Genomic DNA, 13,190 nt, shown 5'->3' on the forward strand with positions numbered 1-13,190 from the left:
GTGTTTTAATAAATGTGTACATTCATAATTTCTTATATTTTAATTAATGTTAATAGCAAGTTGCCTAAATAAGCGTAGTCAGCCACTGATGAGATATCGTACAGGACAAAAGTGAAGCGAAGTGTTTACAGTTTCAGTTGCAATGTCTTGAATCGTGATGTAACGCATATAGTGGGCTAATGAGCAATGTATTTAACCCAGAATTTCACTTGACCTTGCTTTATGAGCTTCAGACATGAATGATAGCTCAAATCATGCAGCATGGTGAGGTGCAGTGGTATTTTTTACTTCACGGTTTGCCTGGCGGATGATAAAACGGCTAAAAAAATCCCTTAGATTTATGTTTGAAGTGACTTAACCAAGTTCACACCAAGATTGAAAACTGTAATGATGACGATAGGCAGACAGGATGGATTCTGATTGGCTGTCAGTGTTTTTGTTTATCAGCTGGAAAAAAAAAAATCTAAAGCTGATTCCACTGGTATTATTTCTCTGTGCCGTTATCGTTATAGTTGTGTTGTGGACTCTGCTATAGATCTTATTCAGAGCAGCGCCATGACCGGTATGAAAGTGAGGCTGTGAGGGATAGACTTGCCGTGTTTCAATGGCATCCGCTGCATAAAGCTCCTTGATTACTTATTTTCCACAGCTTATATTGTCGGGAGTTTTTTGTCAACTGAAATTTCTTGGAGAGATATTTTTCCAGTGTTTCATGAGCAGAACAATCCAAAAACGCATTAAATAACAGTACATTCCATTGAAGAGATGCATGTCTGTCCCTCACAGCCTCGCTTTCATTCCCATTAAAAATCAAAGATGGCGCTGCTCTGAATAAGGTCTATTCTTTTACTTTTAGAACCGTTTTTTAAAACTATATTTTTATCGTTTAAGTTATCGTCCTTGGTGTGAACGGGCCATTAAGCTGTTTTGCAGCCATTTTGCATTCCTTCCCCCTCAACCACCCAGGGTTTATTCCTGCTGGACCCTGATCATTAAAAGGCTTTAACACTTCTTGTTGACATCAGCCAGGCTATGTGGCAGCTTAAGATGTATTGCTGAAACTAATGATTTCTGTCCTCCCCGTTTGGGATGACGCCAGTCTTCAGCCGAGAGGCTGCCTGCCTGTGCACATTCCTGCTTCAGGACGTCCCCCTTCCTCCTCTCCACCATCCCACAATCCCCCCGTCATGAGTAAGCATTGAATGTACCGTGCTCAGGCCTGCTTGTGAATCACCTCTGAAACACAACCCGTTTAAGACTCGCCAGACACTCGTACGTCTAGTACACGTGCACGCACACATACTGGATACACCCTTTCTGCCAGCTAAAGCAGACACACCCTCATATGCACACACAGGTGCCTATTACTGACATGCAAAGCTTGTGCTAATGAGAGACTTTATGACTCAAGCAGTTTGGAGTGCTTTATGATGTTCAGTAGTGGTTCACCCATTTGGGTTTTTCAGTGGATGATTACGATGATAAAGAGTTGGGTGGCCAATCTGAGTATTGGACAGAGACAGTTAAGGAATACTTAATGTCTGAATGTCATTGTTTAGATAAGAAAACTTTTCTCAGAACAAGCTTCACATTTCTGAGATATTTTGAGGCAACAGTTGGCGATCACCGGAAGACTACATTACTCACCATTTCTTGAGAACTACAGGAAAGTATGGCAACTCAAATAGCTCAAAATACACAGCACAGTTTTTTTTTTCTCATGTTGACGCTCCTGTGTGATGACTGGTTAGTGACATTGGAGTTTTTCCCCACTTTTCCACTTCACTTTGAATGAATTTATGAATGCCCATGCAGCCGTGTCGAATTAGCGGCAATTTGGGGGCGGCAATTGCTTGAATGGTCAGTTCATTATTTATTCTTTACGATTATGTTAGCAGGTTCCCAATTAGCATTGGGTTTTAATCCAAAATATTGCCCAATAGGCGCTTTTACATTTCGCTTCAAAACAAATCTTCTACAATCGTCTTGTCACTTGATGAATGAACTCTGACTCCTGCTGCTGATCTGTGCTGCGTCTCTTGTTCGGCTCACGCTGAATTGAGCAGACGTGTTCAGTTTTTAATAGTAGTGTCTGTTCTCTAACTGAACTAATTTCTTGGACAATTTATCGTCCAGCAAAATTTGTTATCGTGACAGGCCTAGCGAACTATAATTTATGTTTTTGTACAGCACCGTATTTGTATAGCCTGTTGTCCTCCAGCAATGCGAACAAACAAGGCAGCCACGGGCGTTCACACATCGTTGTCGTCATGTAGATGCACTGCTGCGCTTGTGACAGGGCGCATGAACTGAACGAGCAGAGATAGAGAGAGAGCCCCGGTCGCGCGCGCGCTCTCTCTGCGGAGCCAGGCGAAAGTATAGGCTGCAATGTCTCAAAACTAAGCACTGTCTTGCTCTCTCTCCCTCGCACATATTAATCAAAATAAATCGACACGATGGCAAGGTCGTAAGACTAAAGTTTCATGTGGAGCATTCTGAGATTTCTTTTTTCCTGAATTACCGCCGGATGGGAATTACGTTGCCTTATCTTCTCTGAAAAGCATTCCACACATTCAGCTGACATATAAACCACACTTTAAATAAATGAAAAAACTATCCAGTGATGAAATGTTTTCTGTGATGACACAAATCTTGTGGGATGTCCTAACCGCCGGGATAATCACACAACGCGCACACGTCCGATAATGACACGTCTAATTCGCGAACTAATGACTCATTTGAACCGATTCGTTTTAATGAATGGTTAAAATAACTGATCATTCCAACACTGAACTCACGAGACGTCTGAATCGGTGTGTATAACTAATCGGTAACACTTTACAAATAAGGCAACGCTGTTTGCCCCCGCGCACACATTTAAAATCAGCGTGTGTGTATGTGTGTAACATGCTGGGACACACAAGGTGGTAGAGTACATGTACAGGTAGGCTATGTTATGAAAAAATAGAGTAGCTTATCCATCGCTACTGTAAATTAAAATAAAAATAAAAAAATAATAATTTCCTTCCTATCCCTTACTGCCACTGGAGAAAAACAAAAACAAAAAAAACAAAAGTCCTTACCGACCCATGACCTCAACTGACAACCAACCGGAAACAAACTTTTTTTTTTTATGCCCAAGCTTAGTATAATGTAATATAATGTTATACATACATTCATACAAATATAGTAATACTTTGTGTGCTTTTTTAGACAATTTAAAATCCGTTAATTACAATAACAGGGGCCTTGTGAACATGTCCGACTATACGTATGTGTACTATATTTCTAAATGTCTCTTGGTTTGGCAGTTTTAATACAAAAGTGTTTACATTTGTGTGTAGACAAAGCAGCTTAACTTAAGTTGGCATATTTTTCTGTGACTATACACAGTCATGCAAAATGGCTGAAATTATTACCCTTTGATAAGTGCCCTTATTATAATATTCATAATTGTACAATTTATTTGTGCTATAACATTTATAATATGCATTTCATTTAGTTAGTCTTCTAGCTCTCTATTGTTACCATCTATATGGTCATTTAGTGGAAAAGCATAGTCAGGTTTTGCAGATCTTTTTGCCATAGCTGATGTTTTTGAAAGAAAAAGCCTTTTGTAGCTCAGTATGTGGATCATTAGGGTGTTGTTGGTTTACAGCACTATACCATGTCTCCCTTGAGTCCTTGTTAAAGAGGGGGAATGTTATTAAAAACATTTATTATTAATCAAAGAAACCATCTACAAGGGATGCCGTTTTTATATTTCAAATTCAGCGACTGTCGACTGACCCTCATTGCCACCTCCGCCTGCTGTATTATATACGCGTGTCTGTTTTGTCACTTGATACAGTGGACCAACTGGTTTTCTGTCCTCTTCTCGTCCTCCGCTCTCTGTGTCACCTCCACTTTACCACAGCAACAGGCAAAGATGAGAAGGATCGAAGACAGGAAATGATCATATATTTCTTTCATGCAGTTGAAAGCAGAACTCTGGGGGGCTGCTTCACAGGACAGGTCCTCTCCTGAGAGACGAGGGGAAAAGAACAGAGTTTGAAAAGGAAATGGTTCACAGGACAGATTTGGTAGGAGGGTTCTTATGGGTGGATCGTCCTTTTAAGTTTCTGACAGACTCAGGAAAGCCCTGAAGGCATGTGTACAAATAATGGTCACTAGTTTCCTATGAGACGCGTACTTTGTGATAACTATACATTCTGTAATTATGGCCTCCAGAAGGAGCTGCTATATTAAATAAGGCTGTGCCTCAATTCGCTTATTTCTACTATGTATTTAATAAAAGTAATTTGCAGGTGATGGGCAAAATAATGTTTTGCAAACTCTGTTTGCATTCCGTACATGTTAGCATAGCACACTGTATCTAGTCAATATTAGCATTAAGCTACATTTTAAAATGATTTTAATATCATTAATTGTTAAAGAAATTTAATATTACAAACAATTTGAAAGTATATCATCCAGGTATACCCAGGATTAATGTTTTATTTACTATTATCTGGCACAGACTACTTAATTTATTAGCTTATTTATTTTACATTTATTGGAAGAAAAACTTGTAAATGTATACAGTCTGTCCTGGTAAATAATACAATTTTCCATTTATTTACCAAGTCTTTAAGTCATTGTACCTTTGGGCAATATTGACTCTATCCTCAATATTCCAATAAACATATATTGAGTTCCAAAAGAAAATAAGGTTTGTTTATTTATTGTTTAAATTAGCTGAAATCACTGGCAGATAAAGAGTTTTTTCTAAATGTGTGTGCGTGTGTGTGTATATATATATATATATATATTTATGATTTTTTTTAAGAAGTCTCTTGTGCTTAACAAATTTATTTGATCAAAAATACAGAAACGGTATATGAACTTTTGTTGGAACAACTCAAACCACATGTATGCAAAAATCACATTTTCTGGGTGGTCTTATAAACATGTTAAAATTATTTTTTTACGTCCAGTGCATACATTTTTCCTCTTTATATAATTATGATATGCATATATACTGTATACAGTAAAATAAAGTTTCTTCTTTTGATCATTCAAAAGCTGTAGTGTATACTATAGTATATACTGTATATAACTAAACTACTAGGTTTTGGTCTTTGTATCATTACATGACCTCACATTTGAGTTCATTTATGGAAGAAGCGTTACACTGATCACATGCTTTAAAAGCTGAGAGATTTAGTTGACTCCCACAAGACAGAAGACTGTAAACCTCATCAGGGCAATTATATTTTATGGCCTTCTTATAAAGCATTTCCAGGTATGTCTATTTTTAGTGATTAGCTTGAAGACCTACTTTATTTTTCATCTGTTGAGGGAACAACTGCGCAATTATGCAGATTTGTGCATATTGTGTCTCTGCATTAAAATACTTTTATTCGCAGTGTTGGAGAAGCTATTTAAATAAAAAAAGTAGTTAGCTTCACTGCAAATAGTAGCTAACTGTATTAAAGGTATTTAAGGGGGCAAAATGTAACAACTGTGAAGTTATGAAATTTATATTTAATCAGAGCAGTGTATCTCGGGCTCAAAAACAAAGCAGGCCAACGTGTAGAAACATCTGCTGTAATGGAGATTTTTCACATTTTTGAACCCTGTCTTTGTCACTTGCTTCACCATTGGATTTATTTCAAGTAAATTGAAACGTCATGTGGCAGATAATGTTTCACCAATGCAATTTATAGTTTTTTTTTATAAATTATGTTTATGCTATTTGTGGAAATAAAGCCGTCAGCATTTTTTGAGATTTTCCGTAATCAGGATCAGCTGTTACTGATACCCGTTATTGCAAATAGAATTAGCTTGATTTGGATTCGATTTTTTTTAATAAACATTATGGAAAAGAATACTTAGATCACTGAGACAGAGACTACTGAGTGAACAAGACTAAACCAAAAGATATTCTGATTTATGCTAGTAGTCTGTGATGTTGTGAAATTACAACTTGAGTGACGTAAGATTACATGATTTAAAGTTTAGAAATGTTGTACCTGGTTTAAATGACATTCAGTTGAGCAATACATTCTGCACCTCTTTTAATTTGTAGTTATCTAATTAATCTATTAATTTAATTATTTGTTGCATTTGTGGCACAACCAGATAGTCAGTAAAGTTGTTTGATGTGACTTGTTTTAATTGTCATGTTTAATTCAATAAATTGTTGTTTAATTCATCATTGTTGCCTGTTGTCTGCCTATTTGTCAAAGTTGACCTTTCACTTTGTGAAAACTTGTGTTGCTGAGGTTGTTTTTGGTGTGAACGCAGTGTACACCAACGGTGTCATGTGATCTCAAAGTTTTCATCCTCATGCACTTTTTTTTAGGGATTTCAGTAAACTCATAACTCTAAATATTAAACTTAAAGGTCTATCCACGTCTGGAATACTTTATAGTTTTATATAAATGTAGTCAGTAATGATAGATTGTCTTTTAAACTAGTAAATGTTGATGATGGACACCAGATGAGCTGTAGGTACAGTGTAATGATTTACCCAGGTTTGCCCTGGCTGACCTCTCTTCTTCTCTCTCACTATTTGTTCTGTAGGCGAGTTATCCTGCTTGGGAGGACTTTGTCACCAAAGGCGCGAAGCTGCAATCTCAGTTAAGGTAAGAACAGGCCTCCTGCATTACACACTTCCTTGAATGGGGAATAATTATGATCATCTTGTTTCGAAAGCAGGAAATGTGCCTGATTATTACATCATTCAGGAAGGATTTGTCACCCAGTGTAACAAAAAACATTTGAGAAAAATGTCTTTTAAAGGATCCAAAAAGGCAATGAAGAGGCAGTTTTGAATAAAGAATGGGACTTTAGTTTACTTAAAGGAATAAAGAGATTATTTAGAAGTAGAGAAATTTAAATGCAGACAATTAGAAAAGGTGCTGCATGAAAATGAGGATGTATAGTTCATTCAATGTATTGTACTTAAAAGTCTTAAAGTCATTAGGAATTGCCATTTGCAACCCTTTGTACTTCCATAATGTGATGTGTTTCTGAGTGAAAATACAACAGGACTTAATTTTATCTGTCATGAATTGATTGTATCTTGAAGTAAGAGTCAAAAAGTAAGGGCAGCTATTAGGGAATTTATATCTTAAGTGAAAGTAAACAGTTGAGAAAGAAAGAATGTGTATCAGTTAGGGCTGCAACAACTAATCGATAAAATCGATTATAATCGATTATGAAAATCGTTGTCAACGAATGTCATTATCGATTAGTTGGTCTGCTTACGTCACGGGGAGCGTTTACTGGTACGCACACACACGCAAGGTCTCTCTCCCTCAGGCGCTCTGCCGAGCGCGCGCGCTACACGGTTTGGAGCAGTCTCTTCTGTCTCGCTTGCGCGCTCTTGATTTCGGGAGTTTGAACTAATTCGCGGGCATCAGGGAGCCGCAATCAATATGCGGGAGACTCCCGGGACTTCCGAGATCTTGGGATGTCTGTATTTTGTCTCGAACATCAGGTTGCGCAATCAGTTCGCTCGCAACGTAAGTGATGGATTAAAATAGCGCTACCGCAGAAATAGGTTAAATTAAAACGGTCTTTACAAAGCGAAGCACTAAATATAAAGGCAGTTAATAACAGCAGCAGTAAAATATTGTTTTTTAGTCACTGTACTCAGTGGTTTTCAGCGAATGCTTGTGCACTAATGCATACTTTCTCCTGTCCTTTACTCAAGCCTGTTAGCTTGCTGGGTAACGTTACCTCCATTCCGTTCTCTTTTTAAAGCATTTGTCTACTAAGTTTTAATTGTTTTTCAAACGCGATCTACTGCGGCTCTACATTCACACAATTGTTTTCAGTCTTTCTATATATATTTAATCAATTTATCCTTATATTATTCTTTTATATATTATATATAATATATATTATATTCTTTATCCTTATATTCCTTATATATAATTAATTTTAAATAAAAATTAAATGAATTATATATTTTAGATGTTTTTAGTTTGTTTTTAGTTCAGATATTCACATCTGAACAACATGTCTGTGTAAATTTGTTTTAACAAAAATTGTGTTAAAACATAATATGTTGGATATCATTTTTTTAACAATAATCATGTTTGTCAACTTGCCATCAGCAATTATCATTAAAAACAATGCAAATATTGATATTAGTAAAACTCAATGTGTGGCTTTTGCACTTTTTAAAGTACACTTTTACACATAAATACCCTGATTTACGGTTTTATATAGTTATAATAATAAAAAAATCTAATTTAATTTCTATCCGATTAATCGATTAATCGAAAAAATAATCGTCCGATTAATCGATTATCAAAATAATCGTTAGTTGCAGCCCTAGTATCAGTATATTAGATCAGTGTATTCACTCTTAAAGTGACAGCAGCCTAATAAACCTGCAGCTGTTCATGTTAATCAAACAACAAAAGACAAAGAAATCACTCGCTGCTTCTAACTGGTCCTACGTCATGCCTAGGTTTTGTTGACTTAATGATCGACACCAAGGTACGCAATGGTACAACCCATTGAACAGACTGTATTATTCCTTGTTAATTTGCGGCAGATTAAATTTAGCATCTATTCTGAAAAGTGTGAAACGGAGACTTATCAAGTGAAGAAATTATCTTTTAGTTTAGCCCTGGTTCCATTTTTCCAGCACGTCCCCTCTGCCTGACCTCTCTGTTCGGTCCCTGGAGAGTAAACAGGGTAATGACCCTCCCAAAGGTCCACTCCATTCCTACAGATAAACATCAAACACACTCCACTCACACACACCATTACCATTGCCAGTTCCTCTGTCTGGACTGCCAAGAGCTGATCAGGGACGGTTTTTTAAAGTTTCTCATGACTTTGGGCATTGTTAGTGTTTTTGTAAACTGAGTGTTGGGTAATATATACCCATTGCAGTATATCATAGTATGTCTAAGTTGAACAACATCTCCGTACATGCAAATATAGATTCTAGACTAGCTGGTTTGGTAATGGCTGCTTTAAATCTTAATCCAAACCGACTGCTGCCTTTTAGGTGTAGTTGTGCTGATCAGCCTTTAAAGTGCCATTTAAACACCATTTCAAAATTTGGAATGTTTTTGAGAGATGTGTGTCAGTAATATTTTTAATTCATTCAGACTGTGACTGGGATACACCTATTCTAAGATGAACCGGTTCATTCTTTTTGAATTCATTTATTTTGATGATTTCATGGGGTTTGAAGTAAAAGTTCTGTTTGTAGCTTTCCTGTAGCTCAAACAGTAGAGCAAGCGTGCTTGCAACGCCAAAGACATGGGTTCAATTCCCAGAGAAAACAAGATGTAAATGTGTACCTTGAAATGCAATGTAAGTCGCTTTGGACAAAAACGTCTGCCAAATGAAAATGTTAATGTAATGTAGTTGTGTACTATCTGTAGATAATCTAATAGTCTCATTTAAAGGCATAAAATTCCTGAAGAAAGTTTGGCGTGCTTATAAATTAATTGTTATTTAATAAAATAACAGTATATAATTAATATTTTATAATGAAAAAAAAAACGTTAAAGGTATTTGTAAACTGTAAAAGTTTACCATTGCACCATTTTTATTTGTCATTTAATCGAAGAAATTCAAAATAATCAAAGAAAAAACTTTACAAATATGAATAGGTGACTAGTCATCCAACAACTATGATATGTCTCTCTTAACAATGCACATAGTTAATCCAACCAGGATATAGATTCAGTACTATTAGTTTAGTAATGCTCTTCAAACGGAAGGTAACCAGTAACATATTTTTCAGGGCATCCCTACCATTAACCCAACTTCTATTACTAGAACCAGAATTAAAGAGATGTGAGTCTACCTATCAGGCACAAAAGCTTTTGCAGGACTTGGGGGGGGCGGCTGTGGCGAGGTGGGGGAACTGCTGAAAGGGTGTACTTTGTAGTTCGTATCACCTGATACCACAGAGCTTTCTCTGATAAGCTGAGATATCTCTCTCTTCAGAATGAAGGCTCTGAATGGATCCTACAATGGCACCATTGACCCTGTCAGTATGTGCCCCTGTCCCCTCCGATGAACACGCTGAACTCTTTCTATTGAGTGGCTCCGACCGTTTTCCATCTTCTGACCAGGGAGAAGGCTATTGATGTTTTTCACTGTCTAATCAAACGATTAAGTATATGTAAACGTGCATATAGAAAGGAATTTGTCTGTCAAAGCAAGTAGGATTGAGATTTCTACACAAGACCACTTTATTTTATGGCCACAGGTAAGGGTGTGCAATATCACGATTTTAGATCGTGAATAATTAATAAAAATGTCACCACGATCTGCTCTTGAAGAAAGGTTGTAGTGTCATACTACAGTGCACCTTCTATCAGTTGCAGTTCTGGCGCCGCCATCACAAAATTTAGTTAGAAGCATTTATTTTATTTACATTGCTACATTTAAGTTTGTAGCTGATTGGTCTGTGTTGGTAATTATCTTGAGATGACTTATAGCTTCAACACTTGTAGTGTAGACTGATTTGTGTTAGAACTGCTTTTGTTTTTGTTGATAGTTTGATAATGCTTTCAGCGATGAGTGAATTTTGTACTTTCAATTACATTTATTGAAGCTTTTTGTCATATTTATCTAAACCCTTTTTGCAAAGTCCCACAGTTTTCCCCCACCATTAGTGCAGAAAATATACAAAGTATGCAGATTGTTTTGTAGTACGTTGCAGTTTAGTTATCAGCATCTTCAGGTATTTAAATGTCATTCATCCTGAGTATTGCGGTCTGCTTTGCTGTTAACGTTGGCTCCTGCATCTCTCCTGGTGCAAGCTCCAAAAAACTGTCCGTGGAAATATTTGTCATGATATACCGACTGTTAGCAAGAATCCAGTTTTTTTCCTACAAACAAACTCTTTCTCTTTCTGTCGTTCAGGACAACAATCATCGTCACTAGCTCATTCTTGGACGCTTTCCAGAAAGTGGCTGACATTGCAACTGGAACACGAGGTAAGATGAGATCTTTACCTTCTTTGTCTTTCTCTTGTCTCACCTCACAAACAGGCTGTCTCTCTAGTGATCGTAATGAGGAAAGCAGGCAAGTCGTACTTCACAGGAAAGGTTATTCATCAGAAACATGCAGCATTGACTCGGAACACCTCAAGATTCGCCCAAATGTCTCCTTTTTTGAGGCAAATGTGTGCTGTATGACAGTAAAGTGAGAAGACAATGTGTTTTATAGAATTCTGAATGATAGTACTCCTGGTGATGTGCATAAAACTGAGAAATAAATCCTCACCAACCCTCTGGAATTTGACAGTGCATATTGCTTAAGTGTTTGGTACATGTTTTGAGCAGTATGTTATATGCTATTTTCCAGTCAAAAGGATTGAGACTAAGATATGAAAGAGGATGTGTGTAATATTATCAATGTTAAAACACTTTTTCCTATCCCAGTTTCAAGCGCAGAGATGGCTAGAAGTGAGCCATTCGTAGATTGACTCCCGTGAGAAGTGTGAACACTGTGGTGCTAGCAAAACATTGCTGTGTTTGTTGGAGCATTCCGGCCAACCCTAACGTAGCAATGCTGACTCAGCCAATGACATGATCTGGGGGGTGGGACTATCTGTTTGAGTGACCAATGACAGACAGGAGTTTGTTTGGGAATTCTGTTTGAAAAACTTAATTTTTTACAATTTTGTTTTGTTTTTACAAAAAAAGCTTAAATTTTGATTAAAGTCGTTTCAGTTTCCATTTTATCATTTCAAACTTGTTTTTTGGGTTATTTTGTTTATTTTTCTTGAGCGAGATTAAAGGAATCATGTTTTCCCTTTGAAGATCAGCTTTTTCTTATCGTTCTCGCAGTCAAAACTGAGAACTAGTAATGCAGTTTATCCTGTCATGCTCTGTTTCTAGTTTATTATCTCTTTGTTCATTCTATGTTATCTCTTTGAAATGTGTAGTTTGTTTATTTGCGAGGTCTCACTTTTAGGGCTGTGTGTTAACGTCCTGAAATCAGCGAAGTAAAATCCTCTCACCCTGGGCAACAAATGTTCAACCTTTATTGACACAAAACCAAAAGAAAGTCATCATGGTATTGTTCTGTGCTCAGACAATTGGAGGAAGGCATGACTGTCTCATAATGGCCAGGATTGGGTTACATAGCTCCACTCCTTGTTAAGGTGACCTGTTGGTTTCTGTAGTATTTACGCTGTGTGTTTGTGCTCCTCGTTCTTTATACTGCTTCTGTGATTTAGCCCTGACTCTGTTTATCTTGCTGATAGTCCAAGAATTTTACCTTGATCTTGTGTTGCTAAACGCGCTGAATGATATTAGCATTACAATCTGTCTTAAGTTGTTTGTTTCAGTTTATTTAATGAATTTAATCATTGTAGCCTTGGGTGGAAAGTATGCTTCCATTACTTTTATCCATCTCCCAATGTGCTTAAACTTAATTTTAGACTTGTATGCTTAGTGTTGTTTATATACTCCATTTTCCTTGTTCTAACTAGTCTACAAAGAAAATTGCCAACCATAGTAAATAATTTGTAAGTTGTTTTGTTTGTATAGAGGAAACCTGATGCTTGTTCCTAATGCACTGGTCCACAGCTGAATCAGCCAATGGCAAAGCTGTGTTGTATATCAATTGTGAGTTGCATTAAATTTCTTTCTACTTGGACAAATACAATAGAAACAGCATTTGACATCACCTTAAACTTGTGCAGAAGTCCACAACAGTGACATCACGAGAATGTGGAGCATGTCAGCTCTCTAGGTTTTGGAAAAGAGCTGTAGTATTAATTTATTAACAAGTTTTGAGTTTCGTTTCAATTACATATGCAAATATTTTTGTACCCTAAGAGAATTATTTTTAAGTCTTGACATGCCAGAAAAGGGAAGAGAAGGAAGGAGCATTTAAATATTTTCCTGCTAATGTTGCCGCCACACCTTATCACGAATGAGCTGTCATGAGTCATGAAATTTATTGCCATGTAGGCTGAAATGCCTTCTGATGGATTTAGTTGGAAAATGGTTACATGGAATTCAGTTGTTGTCATAATTCAACAATGTCAGTGTTTGCTAGGAATGGCTATGTTAAGGATTTTAGGTGATTGCTTTTTTTGTTGTCGTTCTCACAGAAGATAAGAATAGTGCATGTGTTTGGGTTGGAGTTTATGTTTGATTAGGAAGTTGGCATTGACATCACTGGCATCTCTTTCAGTCTAAAGAGAT

At 36.8% G+C, this 13,190-nt stretch overlaps 1 protein-coding gene across 6 annotated transcripts in view; it reads left to right on the top strand.

Moving 5' to 3' along the window:
• The window catches only part of mtss1 (MTSS I-BAR domain containing 1), a 64,636-nt gene that overhangs the window by 7,415 nt on the left and 44,031 nt on the right, over positions 1–13,190 (top strand). For all 6 annotated transcript variants that reach the window (XM_077197887.1, XM_077197886.1, XM_077197882.1 and 3 more), the window contains 2 exons: positions 6,568–6,629; positions 10,894–10,967. In XM_077197887.1, coding sequence (XP_077054002.1) covers positions 6,568–6,629; positions 10,894–10,967 — 136 coding nt within the window. The remainder of the gene's footprint in view (positions 1–6,567; positions 6,630–10,893; positions 10,968–13,190) is intronic.

Source organism: Siphateles boraxobius, unplaced genomic scaffold, assembly GCF_051911475.1.
Source record: "Siphateles boraxobius isolate OS27281-9 unplaced genomic scaffold, OSU_SipBor_1 41, whole genome shotgun sequence".
In the NCBI taxonomy this organism is placed as follows: Eukaryota; Metazoa; Chordata; class Actinopteri; order Cypriniformes; family Leuciscidae; genus Siphateles; species Siphateles boraxobius.